Here is a 15,264-nt window from a genome sequence, read left to right as displayed (position 1 = left end):
CAGGGACAAGATTGTAGACCTACACAAGGCTGGAATGGGCTACAAGACCATCGCCAAGCAGCTTGGTGAGAAGGTGACAACAGTCGGTGCGATTATTCGCAAATGGAAGAAACACAAAATAACTGTCAGTCTCCCTCGGTCTGGGGCTCCATGCAAGATCTCACCTTGTGGAGTTTCAATGATCATGAGAACGGTGAGGAATCAGCCCAGAACTGCACGGGAGGATCTTGTTAATGATCTCAAGGCAGCTGGGACCATAGTCACCAAGAAAACAATTGGTAACACACTACGCCGTGAAGGACTGAAATCCTGCAGCCCCCGCAAGGTCCCCCTGCTCAAGAAAGCACATGTACAGGCCCGTCTGAAGTTTGCCAATGAACATCTGAATGATTCAGAGGAGAACTGGGTGAAAGTGTTGTGGTCAGATGAGACCAAAATCGAGCTCTTTGGCATCAACTCAACTCGCCGTGTTTGGAGGAGGAGGAATGACCCCATGTACCGTCATTGGGTGAGAACCTCCTTCCCTCAACCAGGGCATTGAAAATGGGTCGTGGATGGGTATTCCAGCATGACAATGACCCAAAACCAAAACCTAACAGGTGTGCTGCCAAGATCTGTCCTGGACCCCTTTCTGTTCTCTCTCAACACACACCCTCCAGACCCCTTCATTGCATCACTGCTACACAGATGATGGCCAGCTCTTCCTTTCTCTCTCTCTTCTGACCCTCTCATCTAATAACTCAAATATCTCACCAGGACTCCTTGCTTTAAGATGACACATGACCATTTGCTTCACAGACTAAGAGCAGAGGTATTCATATAATTTCTTACAAACAATATAGAACACAAATACATATTTCCTTTTCTACCCCTTACAATTGCAACAATTAATTAGTGAGAAAATCCAAAGACTTAAAAACATGAATTAAAAAAGCATGCCACTTTAGCCCCCTTCACCCGCGCCAATGGATGGAGGTTGGCTGCCACCGATGATCTCTTCAATCCTATAAAATTAATCCTGATCACTTGCAGGAACTCAGCTACTGCAGCTGTCACAAATGATATCAGTGGAAACAATAGGTGCAAACGTGTTTATTTTAATCAATTCGATTGCATGGTAAATAGATACACGTATACGATAAATAAATGCCAAAACTAGTTTGTGTAATTAGTAAACAGAAGGCTGATTTACTCCCAATGTGTGTGTGTGTGTGTGTGTGGGGGGGTTATTATAAACACAAATTGATGTGAAGATTTGATATATATTTAAAATGTATTTATTCTTCTTCCATCCGAGGCTGGGATGTGCGTCCATCTGTATCCAAATCCAACGTCATGTGACAACTGCTCCGTGCACTTCCTGCAGCATGTGTGCAACCATAGACAAGATCTCTAACTGCAGAGCTCTTGATCTTTGTAACACACACACACAAACACACAAACTGTATGTGGGTGCAACCAAAAATGAATTGTCCAGCAAAAAGATGCTACCAGATATGGCTCTGGTGCTACTTATTATGAGGAGAATTAAATGATCAACCATAGAATTATATGAATCTATAATATCTGTCGGAGCATCCGGTAGTAAAACTAACCTCCGGTAAGGTTGGAATTAAACATTAAAATAAAAGTCACGTCGGCTCAATCAAATGCTGAATGTCACCTGCCAATGAAATGTGTTACATAAATACCGTGCTATACCCTTCATCTCACATTCTCGGTTATAAGAGCAAGGAGAGTATCAGCTTTACCAGCAGTTTGCATTAGCACAAGCCACTACTAGTAAAACAATGATCGGGCAAATATTAAAATGTGTATATGCCTGCAGATTGCGCTCCCTCTGCCACAGCTGTCAGTGCATGTGGACACATCTGTGCGAAGGCAAAATGCCTGGGATCTTTTATTTCAGCTCATGAAACATAGGACCAACACTTACCATGTTGCGTTTATATTTTGAAGTTTCATCGAGGTTTTTGGGTATGTACAATAGTAATGTGTTCATGAGATTGTTAGTGTTACCTGGAGCGTCTACTGGTCTAAATCGGCCTCCAAACTATGGCCAACAAGGTTGAAAGTCGCCCTGGATAAGGGCGTCTGCCAAGAAATAAATAATAATAATAATAATATTAATAATAATAATAAAAATAAAAGACATTGGACTGCCATTGCATATCTGTCGCTTTCTCTGCTTATTTCCGAACTGGACTATTATGTTTTTTTAGTGTTAAAAATACACAAACATGCAATTACAGTAATGTAAAGTGTGCAATGTTGAGTGCAGAGATGTGCCTACCTGAATGCACATACATGTAGCGTGGTGACTCAGTGCTATTTTGGAAGGGGGTGCAATGGTAGGTGTAACCCCATGCTCTATTAAAAAGCCAGAAACGCATACAATGATGAGAAACTGGTACATCCCAATTCTATAGTGAAGTCAATAGGCGTCTGTACACTTCAGCCTGCTTTGCGGGGTGCGGGGTGCGGGGTGCTGGGTGCGGGGTGCGGGGTGCGGGGTGCGGGGTGCTGGGTGCGGGGTGCTGGGTGCGGGGTGCGGGGTGCGGGGTGCGGGGTGCGGGGTGCGGGGTGCGGGGTGCGGGGTGCTGGGTGCTGGGTGCGGGGTGCGGGGTGCTGGGTGCTGGGTGCGGGGTGCGGGGTGCGGGGTGCTGGTTGCTGGGTGCGGGGTGCGGGGTGCTGGGTGCGGGGTGCGGGGTGCTGGGTGCGGGGTGCGGGGTGCGGGGTGCGGGGTGCGGGGTGCGGGGTGCGGGGTGCGGGGTGCGGGGTGCTGGGTGCGGGGTGCTGGGTGCTGGGTGCTGGGTGATCGCATCCTGCAGGCACAGCGAACTGACTCTTATTTTGAAGCGCACGCAGGCGTGCCGCTCGCCGCCGCGCCGCCGCTCACTAGGGCTCCCTGTGCGGCCGGCGCGCCACCTGACCCCGCAGCTCACAGGCGCTGCAGCGGGGCTTGCGAGGGGATCCGCCGGGCTCGTACCGAGGGAAGTCAGTGGCCGGGTCGCAGATGCGCAGCCATTAGCGTCTGTTGTGCAGCGTTGTGTGGATTTGCTTCCGTGCAGCGGTGACACACACACACACACGGTATCCGGCCGTTGGCGATTGTCTCTCACAATGTCCGCTCCTGCTGTCAGCGCCGCCGCCGCGGTGAAGAAGAAGCATGTGCGCTTCGCCAGGACCGAGGAGGACAACGACGACCAGGAGGAGGACACCCTGTTTGACAAGAGGACAGACGCCATGAAGAGCGCCCAGAGCTTCCTGAAGGCGGGCAGGAGGCGCGGAGAGCCGGCCTCGGACACCGTGGCGTTCGCGGGAAGGAGCCGCTCTCCCGCGGGCTCTGGAGGGGCCGTCAGGTGGCCGGTCACGGCGGCCTTGTGCACCTCGTTTCTCGGCCTGGTAAATACGTGTTGCGCTTCTGTTTTCGACGTGTTTGACTGCTGTTCGCATGGTGTGTTATAGATGGTCTGTGCCCACTCCTTGCCCATACATGTCATTGAGAAGGACGAGCAGCCTGCTGTGCAGCTGTGTGGTGAGATGGGCCGAGCTCTTTAGGCTTTACATGTATATCTGACACATGGGTCGTTATATTATTATATATATTATTAAGTCAAAAGTGATTCAAGTTTAATGAGCCTAGGATAAAGAAGCCCATGCTACCAGTACATGAAACCATTCAGGGGTAACTTTGGCCATTGGGCTGCACTAGAAACTGGTGCGCTTTGTGTGTCGTCTCAAGCTGTGCAGTGATGCTCAGTGTCCATCAGTCTGTGCACCGCAGTGCAGGTCACATCTGCCAGCACACACCTAGGCATGTTTCTTTGATTTAATATGTATTGTTTAATTCCTCAAACTCACTGACTTAGGCTATACTGTTTATGAGAATCCGGTAAAACAATGAATAGAAATGTGTGATGATGTGTATAGGGAAGAAAAGTGTTTGAGCACTCCTGTTTTGTTTGACAGACTTCTCACCATTTCATTACTTAATATTATTTTCCGTATTAAAATACAGTAAAGATTTTAAATTAAATTTAACCTGTAAATCCAAGGGATGGACATAATGGACAGCCTTCAGCAGTGGAATTATGAACACCCTTCTTTAGAACAATTGTTAATTGGTGATTCATTTTGTTAATAATGTTCATTAAACTGTTGTTGTTTATTGATTTTGTGTTTGTTTAACCCTGATTCCAGTTCACTTTTAAGATTATAATTGATTTAAGTGAGAACTACCAGAATTTAGGACTCCCAAAACTAAATACATTGCCTCAATAGAAAGGGAAGTTCAGGTTTGCATTAAAAATAATTACAGCTTAAGCTGATTGGCTGGTACTGCTCTAGCCATGAGACAAAGGGTGCGTTTGTGTAGACTTTGTATCAAATGATTTGAGTCTGCATGCATCTGCAATTAGAGTTTCACTGAACGTTATCTCCATATTTGAGTAGTCTGCTCTGCAGGTCCTCTGCCAAGGCGGAAAGAAAAGTGCTTTACAATCCTGGTTTATTCCCAACAATCCTTTAATCCACACCCAGCTATAACATCTTCAGTGTACTTTGTTTAGAAATGTCAAGCTCCATGGACCCAATGCTGAAATGTTCATAACAATCAAATACAATTATTCCTTCAGTTGTATTCTGTGAAAAAGTTACGGTATAAATGTACTACTCTTCTGTAATAACAGAAAACATTACAACGTAAAATAGAAGCATGCTATGATTTTGAACAATATTCAGCATCTGAGAGTTCATGTGAATAAAAATGATTTGCCTCTCCCTGCAGAAAAAAAGACTTACTTAAAAGTTTAAACACTGATCTCAGCAGTGAAAGTAAAAATGACATGCATGTGACTTGTTGATACAGTATGTTTGTTCTCTAGGCTAGTAGTTCTAATTCCTGGTCCCAGAGGGTTACAATGTCTTCTGGTTTTGTTCCACTAATAATTAAGTAGTCTATTGTTTGTGCTTGATTTAAAACGCCTGCAAAATCTTAAGGACTGAATCCCCCAGGATCAGAGCTGTCCATCACTGGTCTCTTGTACTTTTTTGCATTCTCAATATTATGTTACTTGGGCCTTGAGAAAAACTGACCGTATGAATTGTGGATACCAGGGTAATATTTTCAATACATTGTGTATGTGTGTTATTTATTAATTTGTATACCAGAAGCTTTACTTTTCCCTTTGTATTGTGGCAGGAGCAGCTGTAAATGAGCGTTGACGCAGTGTAGTGCAGGCTTAAACTAACATAAATTTGCATGTATAGTGATTTGCATAACTAGTTAAACGTGTTTATAAGTTTAAAGGCTCCAACTGTATCTATAATTGAAAATGAAGACAAGACGAAACACTTGCTATTGTGTTTTGATGATATTGAGCAAACCTGCAGAAATACGCATTTTAAACTGATATTACAACAATTAATGTTCTATTAAATGTAGAAACGGTTGGGTAGCTACTTATCCTACTACAACACACTGTTCAGCTTTTTGCAAAGCCTTTTATTAAAGTGTATGGTAATTAAAGCTGTGAATCATAATAATCTCCCAGCATTATAGCTTGGTAAGGAATTCATATGAGGTTCAGGTAAGGCTCTATAATGTATCTGGAGGAAAAAACATTTTTAATTATTTACAAATATAAAATGCAACAATATTACTGCTGTTGTATAGTCTTTTTCTCAGATACATAACCATTTAGTTATTAGAAAACAGACAGCATGCATTTTGACATGTATTGACATTGTTGGACATTGAAGAGAGTACATCTGCTTCTTCCATATCTACATGATTATTCTCTTAAATCCTTCAATTTGTTGGGATGTAGACAGTATAATCTGATATTCCACATGTACAGGTTTCAGAAACTTCTCTTCCACACTATGGGTATACATATTGTAAAGCAAATTGCTAAATCATTCGGACATTAAATCTCTGTAAACCTTGGTAGTAGAACAGTAGAATATTTTTTTGTAATGTGTCTGACTGACAAAATATCAAGTCTGTTGATGCCATGCCAAATAACAGCCCATTCAAGATATACCCTCTAAACACAGGATTGTCCACAGAGGACAGTGATGTAAGAGGTTGTAGTTGATTATTTGCTACACTTGTTAATTATTGCTGCAAACTGAACTTATGGAGTAAGAAAGGGTTTGCTATGTGCTATACATCTTGGACTCTTCCCATACTTAGTCAACTGATTGTGCTGTCCTCAGATGGGAGACTTTTTTAATGTTTAGATTTTTACACTTTTGATTCCATGTTTAGCAACAGAACTACATCTAAACAAAGTATTAGCAAAGTATCCGCCTGTTTAGGGCACGTGCACAGTGTGCACGTATCGTATCTTTTTGATGCATGATGCATGATCACATTTGTTGCAGTCATATTTTTGAAGAAAAATAATTATTAATGTATTCATTCTGAGATATATAGGCTGTCTTGTGTATTTTTGTTCTTAATTCTGAATCACAATTGTCCCACGTTTAAAATGTGAAATATAAAATTGTAAAGAGTATCCTCTAGCATCTCTTGGGAAAACCACCCTTTGTCTGTGTATTTCAGGGGATGAGTATTGCGGTGCTCGGCCCTACGTTTGAAGACCTGGCGATCAACGTCAATAAGAATATCAGCAACATCTCCTACATTTTCGTGGGCCGCTCCCTGGGCTACATTGGAGGCTCGGTGGTCGGGGGTGTTCTCTTCGACTGCATGAACCACCACCTGCTGCTTGGTAAGACTTCTGTCTCCATCTGAAATGAATAGGCATTATAGCTGATATAGGATCCTGCAACCAGGTTTTCCACTGTTCCGGCCTCAGGTAGGGTGTATTTGCAGCTCAATGCCAATATCGTTCTCAGGTTCATCGAGTATGGTTCCCAGGGAAAGGGAAAACAAGGTCTCAAGACATGTACACTCAACCTGTCAAATTGGTTTTGGTGATTGAAATGTTGCTCTGACTGCTTGGAAACCCAACTGTTTTTGTGGAGAAAAAAAAAAACACTTACATAGGTCTAGTCTTTTAAAAATAGAGAGTGCTTGTGAAGGAAATGCCATATCCCACTATTGCATTATATAGCTATTTTGTGTTACAGTTTTCATTTTGTATCTGATAATAAATGACTAGCACAATGTAGTTGTACTTGTAATTCAACCTGGGTTGGGTTGGTGTTAATATTAGGGATAGTGATAAGGTTAATGGCTGAGTTTGTTAAAGTGTACATTTAGGGTTAGTGTGAAGGCTATGAGTAAGTTTATTGTTAAGATTTGAATTAGTGTTAGAGTAACTAATACATGTATATGTACCATTATATTTACTGTGATTTGTAACTGGTTACTTTTAGTTACAGTAAATAGGTATAAATGTATTAAGTGTATGCTGGTTTGTTAAAGAGTGATGGTCATATATAATATCATCTATTTTGCTTTGATTATTCTGAGAATTGAAATTGTTAAATGCATCCTTCTAACAGAAAAGTCTGTATGTATGTTTTGCTCCTGCTTTAACACATGATTTTGGTTCTGTTTTTATATTTGTGTTTTTTTCTTCAGGCTCTTCAATGCTGGTCACAGCCTTTGGCATGTTTGCAATTCCTTTCTGCAAGAAAGCTCTGCTACTTACAGTTTTCATGTCCAGCATCGGGATCTCTATGGGCTTTTTAGATACAGGTGGGTAGAAAAGAAGAAACATCTCAGCACATGTGTGTTGTGCTCCCTTAATTAAACGTTTTGCTGATTATGCCCAGCCTGAAGCTGAGTGGAGGATGTACTTCAGAACTGACAGTGGTATACTAGGGAAATTGTTTGTCATTATATGGATATGTCATCATTGGAGATCTTAACAGTGTCACTGGGGTTTGACTAAATGCAGCTGATTGTGTAAAACAAAAACCATAAAGCTGGGTTTAAGCAGGCATTTCACCAGATGCTTTGGTGGGGGAGGGGGCAAATTACAAAACATATATAGGGGTTAAGGGGCCCACATTTTCATTGAAGCCTATTTATTTATTTGTTACATTCAGGCCCTCCCAAATGAGGCTTCTAAAGAGAAAAATAAATATATTTTGTAAATGTATGCTTTTTTGTGGCTCTAGCGTAGTGTATTTTTTGTATTTATATCTTGCTTGTTTTCTCTGCTAGGGGGCAATGTGCTCATTCTGAACACCTGGGGAGACCAAGCTGGACCACACATGCAGGCCTTGCACTTCAGCTTTGCTGTGGGAGCCTTCGCATCACCAATTATTGCCAAACTGCTCTTTGGCAGCGTGCCCCCTGCAGGCACCAACATCAGCATAGAGGCAAGAGATTCCCAGGCAGCAGAGCTTCCTCCCGAAACCACCGACGCATCCAAAGCCCTGACAGTCCTGAGATTCGCTCACAGCAAGAGCAGCTCCCTGAAATCCATGTGGGCCTACATTGTGATTGGTGCCTTCATCCTCCTGGTGTCCCTCCTTTTCTTCATCCTCTACTCCAGGAGCAGCCCCTCCCGTGACAGAGCCAAGGCCTCCCCGGAGAAGCACCTGGTCGCCAGGCATCACAACGCTCTCATAATAATGCTCTTCTTCTTTTTCTTCTGTTACGTGGGAGCCGAGGTGGCCTACGGCTCGTTCATCTTCACCTACGCGAAGGACTTCGCCCACATGGATGAGACCCAAGCTGCTGGCCTCAACTCCGTCTTCTGGGGCACGTTTGCAGCCGCCCGTGGCTTGGCCATCTTCTGTGCAGCTTGTATGCACCCAGGCACCATGATCCTGCTGAGCCTGGTGGGCTGCACCATGTCCTCCCTGTTTCTCTCCCTCTTCTCCAAAAACAGGATCTCTCTGTGGTCCGGCACCGCTTTCTATGGGGCCTCCATGGCCACCACCTTTCCAAGTGGCATTTCCTGGGTGGAGCAGTACACCACGGTGACGGGGCGCTCAACGGCGGTTTTCGTGGTCGGGGCAGCCCTGGGCGAGATGGTGTTTCCAGCAGTGGTGGGCCTCTTGCTGGGGAAGACGCAGGATCAGCCTTTCTTAATGTACACTGCCTTGGGGACCTCTACCATGACCGCAATCCTGTTCCCAGTGATGTACAAATTAGCCACTTCCCACAGTAGCGAGGGGAGGAAGCTGAGGGAAGGGGGCCGTACCGGGGAAGACGGTGAAGACCGCAAAGCGCTGCTGGACTCTGGAGCCAACGAAGAAGAAGAGGAGGAGGAAGAGGAGGACGAGGCTGAACAGTGGAATGATGCTGACTTTGAAGTGATAGAGATGGATGATGCCAGCCTCATGAACTCGGCCCATGATACTTACTCGCCCCCCCGTGTTACCCCTGTCTCTGAGACTAGTGCAGAAACCACCACTTTATCCAGCACCACCCCCCCCACCACCACTCCCCCCGCTGCTGCTTCACCAGATTCAAGCAGGCAGCCAGCAGGACCCAGCTCTCCCTCTCCCTCCCACTCATCCCCAGCGTTTCTTGGGGGTTCACCTAGGAAGAAACTGCTGCTGAACCTGGACAGAGAGAAGAAGGACTGAGCATTAATCTGTGAACCTACTGAACTCCTCTTTCACTAAAATGAAGTGCTTGTAGGACATGCAGGGTGGTTTTTAATTCATCATTTCAGTTGCAAACCCCTGCAATCTTGGACCGACATTTTAGAAGATTTTAGGAACATATTAGGACAAAGTTTCAACACTAATCCCTGGACAACTGGTGATTTGAAGGAGGCAACAGAGCAAGAGGTGATCTGAGTCTCCACTGAAACTTTCATTATTCAACTAATCATTCCACAAAGAGGGGGGCCTATTGAATGTTTCGCATAGAGGACTGTATTTCCCACATGTACTGGTACTTCTAGTAAATGAATAAGCAGGTATGTACTGTTTGCTTTAATTTTATGAGTAACTGAAATGGTTTGATGAGTAAAAAATCACCCTGTATTTTTTTTAATGATGGAGGAGCACTTTTACTGTGGGAGTACCTGCGTTTGTGAACACTACTGTCCGCCGTCTGTCGTGTGAGCTGTGTTGATTGTTCATACTGCATGCACTCAAGACTGGGATCCTCCACACGTCTAGACATCCTCTAGCTTCCTGGTGCTCGGAAACGATCAAGGCCAGTGCAGATTCCCTGCGCGTTTTTGTAATCGAAGCCGGTAATCGTTATTTTATAATAATTTTGAAATGAGAATCATCTCTAAGTGGCTCCAGTCAGATGTTATATGAAGGGACAGGATTGCAGAGTTTTTATTTTGGTTAATGACCTACACATTAACTCCAGGACACTTTGTAATGAGGGTTGACGAGTCCAGTATAATTACACATTAAGTAATACGTCATCTCATACCAAGCCATTTCTTCCCCTTCTGCAACATGACCGAATCACGAGCAGGTTATTGTAGTGTGTTTTGTTGCCCCTGTGCTTTTTGTTCTTCTCAAGTTTCACTTAGAAACTACAAGAACTGCATTCTCTGCCTTGTGTAGGTACACTTTCTATTTAATAAGAAAAACACCAAATATGTTGACCTTAATGAACATTCCCCTCCCCCTGGGAGGACGACTTTATTGTTTATTTAATCACTTTCACAGTTAGTTAAAAAAAAAAAAAAGAACGTTCTTTACAACACTGAATTGAAACAAAATCGTAAAGTTGTGCCTTGACCGTAGAGTGAAGCATGATGTCATGTCTGCTACAGAGGAGGGGAGGCCTCGCCCATATTGGCACCTCTACTGACACGTCTTTCATTTTGCCACTAGAAGCGAACACAAATTCCAGGAGAAATCCGAGACCTGCACTGGGGTAGCTAAGGGCTGTGGAGAGTGAGGTGTTTACATGAATGACTATTAATAATCCAGTGCGTTAGACACAACGATATGTGCGGTGTATCACGCCAACCAGAGAAAAACTCTTCACACAAAATGTAGTGATGGCACAAAGCACTTACTACCCTTTCTCTTCTCTCATTGCCTTCAATATTTGTTTTAATGTTTTACTGTTATTTAGGTATTTATTTGTCTTGTCGTTCAGGATAAATATAAACGCACTCTTTGTGTTTAAGAAATGAAAGTTCAGTTTATTAAATGTCACCTTTTCATTTGACAATGTTTATTGTTGTGTTTCATCAATATGTTGGGAGATTTAAAAGATTTTTTGTATTGATGCTCCGTTCTGAAAGGGGATTGCCTTCAGTTCGCATGTAGAAACCCTTGGATCTCATAGAAGCTACTTTTCTATGGGTGGTTATGATACCTTCCATTTTTTTCAAGAGCAATATCATCTTGGCAATTCCCAAAATGAAAGAATAAGAACACGTCTCGTATGGAGAAGGACTAGAATAAAAAAAAAATCAAGAAATGGTGCGTAGCCTACGTAGAGATGTGGATATGCCTGTTGCAAGAGTGAAAAACTAAAGAAATCGGCATTCATCGCGGACTAATTTCCTCTTTTGTGTATCGTCTGTGAACTGAGGTTGTTGTAGTTTTGTGGATTTCATGATCTTGATAAACAGTCCCACGTCCATTCATACCACATCACAGAAGGACGACCCTTCAGAAAATTGGAACAATCAAATCCTGTGGTAGATTCAGGAAAGTTTTAATTATCCATTTGGCCTTGGAAAAAGCAAGGGCCCTCAACAGTTTAAACTTGGAGCTGGTGATTTAGATTTAATCAGTTGTGGAATAAAGTTAAATGTGAAACGTGAAAATGATATTCTGTCCCTGGTATGAATCTGTCTTACTCATTTCTGTTCATTCTGTTCACATATTCTTCCCTTTTTAAAAATCAAAATGTTATATTCAACCAGGCTGCAAAGTCAGGCTTTTCTGGAGGAATAGGATTGCTTTATGAAAAATATAGCCACTACTATCCCAAAACTGCCATTGCATCCCATCACTTTCGGAGAGATTAATTGCATTTATTTTGTAATGGATTATTGATGCATATTCTAAAGATGTGCCCGGTGTTTTCGGGGGGTCATGAAATATGTGTGTGCCAAAGATAATGTTTCTTTATTTAGCTTTTATTTTTTGAGACTGGGCAGACTATAGTCTATATAATCATAAAATATGAGGAGACCTTTCTCCTGTAATTATAAAGGAGATTTAATACAAAGATTACTAAAACTTGCCTTCCCTTAAAAAAGTATAAATTTTCTATGCTAAATGCATTAACTAGAGGTAGAAAATTATACTTTACATAAAGCAACCCATGTGACTCTCAACATTATATAAAATGCTATTTACTCCAAAAATGGCTTGATCCAAAGCCTTTTCCAATTCAAGAACAGTATCCTCAGAGCACTGTGTTAGAAACTTGATATCTGCCGAGTTTTAATTGCGCTTTAATGTTTCACTTCAGCTTAATGTTTGAATGGTTTAGAATGCAATCTGTATTGGACTGAATTTACATTTTATTTACTGGCAGTCATCGTTGGGAAGCTCTTTATTCATTGTCCTGAAGTGGGCTGATTGTAAATATTTCTGTCACAGAATGTCGTGTAATAAAAGGTCTTTTAAGACACTGATCTCAATACATTATAAAAGAGAGGAAGAGCGAGCCCCTCCCCGGCCCAGCAGAATCATTTTTTGTGGTTAATTTCAAGACTGAAGCAGAGCCCGGCCCCAACCCCAGATACTTTGAAGGTGAAAAGGCGTTGGACGTTCCTCTGAATTGAACATTAAGATTGTAGTCAGTTCAAATCCAATTCAAATCCAGGTGCAGCATCTGTTTCTGCAAATCGGGTCATTGTTCCTGCGGTTATAGTGCCAGAGAGGTTCATATACAACATCTCTGAGCATGCAGTGCTGTGTGATGGCCTCGGAGCTGCCAAGTCCCGGCGGAGCCCCTCTCTTCTGAAAGTCTATTGGCTGTCGTCAGCGTTAGTGCCAGAGGGGCAGTGTGAGGTCCTATACCAGAACCTTGATATCAAGAGTGCATGGCGTGCTGGTCTGTAAGCTGACAGGACTGGTGTTCACATCCTGAAACTCTCTTGATCATGTAAGTTGCACTGGATAAGCATGTCAACATTATAATCATCATAATGAGCTAGCACTTTGTTTTAGGGCCAGGAGGGCAGTGTGAGGATGATATACCAGATACTTGATCACTACGTGGCAGAGTACACAGAGGGCTGGTATTGAAGCCAGCAGGACCCAGGTTCAAATCCAGGCTCAGGAGCTTGTGGATGAGTGAGGTATGTACCTCATGATATATGATCATTGTGACAGAGGGAGTTGTATTATGAGGAGCCACAAATCACAACCCTTTTACTTGTGTGAAGATCTGGCATATCCACCTCACAAGTTTGCCAATGTATCTAATTATGGAGCAGCCCTAGTTTGAAAACTCAAATGTAAGCTAGTGTGCATGTGTGTGTTATTTCAGGGATCCATCTGTGTCTCTGCTTGAGGTTTAGTCAGGTATCAACAGCTGCTGGTCTTCCTGTTGCTTCATTGAATTACATTTTTGAATATGTAAACAACAACAAAAAAGATTAAAAGAAAATATTTTATACATTGAGTTTTATTAAATCAATTGTATGATTTAAATCTCCACCCACAGTAATATCAATTTAAAAAAACAACAACTCTCACATTTCCTTCATTTTTTTTTCTTTTTTTCCTCATTTTTTTTTATACAGTTATACAAATACACTTATCCTGTGTACAATTGTTTGGCAAATTATATAATCAGTCTTTACATAGGTAGGGAACATTTACTATTGAGCATATAGAAAGCATTAGAAATGTGTGTACAAAACAAATATGCACAAAGAAATAATATATACTCTTGCCATAAATTATCAAAATACAGTATTGCAACAGTCCCAGAAGCTTTTTGAAAACTCTTTGACATGTATTTACTCTTCTCCACACTTTCCCACAGGACTGCCATGGGATTCAGAGTTTGAGGACTATTTTTGCAGAAATACATAAATAAAACCATCCTTTTTCAGGCAGAAAAATATGAATGAAGACACATACACATTGCACCCTGAAACGAGTAATAAAAACAGTAACTTTCTTCCTTTTCTTAAAGTCTGGTGCACATGAAGAGTTGATCAGCCACTTTACAAGGGAAGGATTTATTTACAAAAAAGTAATATTTATATAAAAAGATTATTATATATATATTTTTAAACAGTGGTTAATTTGTCTGCCTCAGGTTAGAAGGTGCTCAATAGAAATCAATTTGAGACTTGAAAGTCCTGCATTTACAAATTGATACAGCGCATAAAAAATGTCATCGACTAACACGTCCCGTGTACGGACGGCACTACAAAGCCTTCTGAAGATGCAGACTTGAACTGAATGCCTTCATATTGGACTAACAAAGGCAGGTGAGTTTATTCATTGTATTTAGCAGCTGGTTATATCAGCAAATTAGAACGACTTTACCTTTTTTTTTCACTAGTGGGACCCACCAGTGCTTTACAAGGCTGCTGAAATATGAAGGTTAAATAATAGCAACAAACCGCAAAAACAAATAAAAACAAAACAGGGTTAAACCAAAGCACCATTGATAAAAGGAAAAAAGTGTCAAAAACTGGTTCAGCAGTAATGGTTTAGCACCAAAGTTGTTGTGCGTTGAGGAGTCAGAACTGGTCCAGCAGCTGGCGGAGATATGGCGCCTTAGCCAGCTGGCGGCTCACCCGGGACAGCTTGTACAGCACGGGGCAGTCGAGGGAAATGCACTGCACCTGGCGCTCGCCACTGCCCGTGCAGTTCTGGCAAATCTGAAACGACATGTTCATTACTGAAGTCAGCTACGTCCTCCCAGGGACCTCAGTACCAAAGGTCTAGTATTTATCTTGTTATATCATATTCTACTATTTAATACTTTGCAAAGGTTATGATGGTCACAGTTAACAACGGTGGCCTGAGTAAAGGGGAGCAGTACAGTGGGGGAAAAAAGTATTTGATCTCCTGCTGATTTTGTACGTTTGCCCACTGACAAAGAAATGATCAGTCTATAATTTTAATGGTAGGTGTATTTTAACAGTGAGAGACAGAATAACAACAAAAAAATCCAGAAAAACGCATTTCAAAAAAGTTATAAATTAATTTGCATGTTAATGAGGGAAATAAGTATTTGACCCCTTCGACTTAGTCCTTGGTGGCAAAACCCTTGTTGGCAATCACAGAGGTCAGACGTTTCTTGCAGTTGGCCACCAGGTTTGCACACATCTCAGGAGGGATTTTGTCCCACTCCTCTTTGCAGATCCTCTCCAAGTCATTAAGGTTTCGAGGCTGACGTTTGGCAACTCGAACCTTCAG

At 42.3% G+C, this 15,264-nt stretch overlaps 2 protein-coding genes across 2 annotated transcripts in view; one reads left to right on the top strand and one right to left on the bottom strand.

The window, feature by feature from the left end:
• Positions 1-2,884: 2,884 nt before the first annotated feature.
• slc60a2b (solute carrier family 60 member 2b) lies at positions 2,885-13,507 on the top strand. Its single transcript, XM_066698927.1, has 4 exons — positions 2,885-3,405; positions 6,572-6,740; positions 7,559-7,675; positions 8,147-13,507. The coding sequence occupies exons 1-4, from the start codon at positions 3,124-3,126 to the stop codon at positions 9,520-9,522; spliced, it is 1,944 nt and encodes a 647-aa protein (XP_066555024.1). The 5' UTR covers positions 2,885-3,123; the 3' UTR covers positions 9,523-13,507.
• The window catches only part of rev3l (REV3 like, DNA directed polymerase zeta catalytic subunit), a 71,616-nt gene continuing 69,846 nt past the window's right edge, over positions 13,495-15,264 (bottom strand). Inside the window, exon 32 of the mRNA XM_066698917.1 lies at positions 13,495-14,723. Within this exon, the coding sequence (XP_066555014.1) occupies positions 14,583-14,723 (141 nt within the window). The 3' untranslated portion in view covers positions 13,495-14,582. The remainder of the gene's footprint in view (positions 14,724-15,264) is intronic.

Source organism: Amia ocellicauda, chromosome 1 (assembly GCF_036373705.1).
Source record: "Amia ocellicauda isolate fAmiCal2 chromosome 1, fAmiCal2.hap1, whole genome shotgun sequence".
NCBI lineage: Eukaryota > Metazoa > Chordata > Actinopteri > Amiiformes > Amiidae > Amia > Amia ocellicauda.
This window is presented reverse-complemented; position numbering and strand designations above follow the sequence as displayed.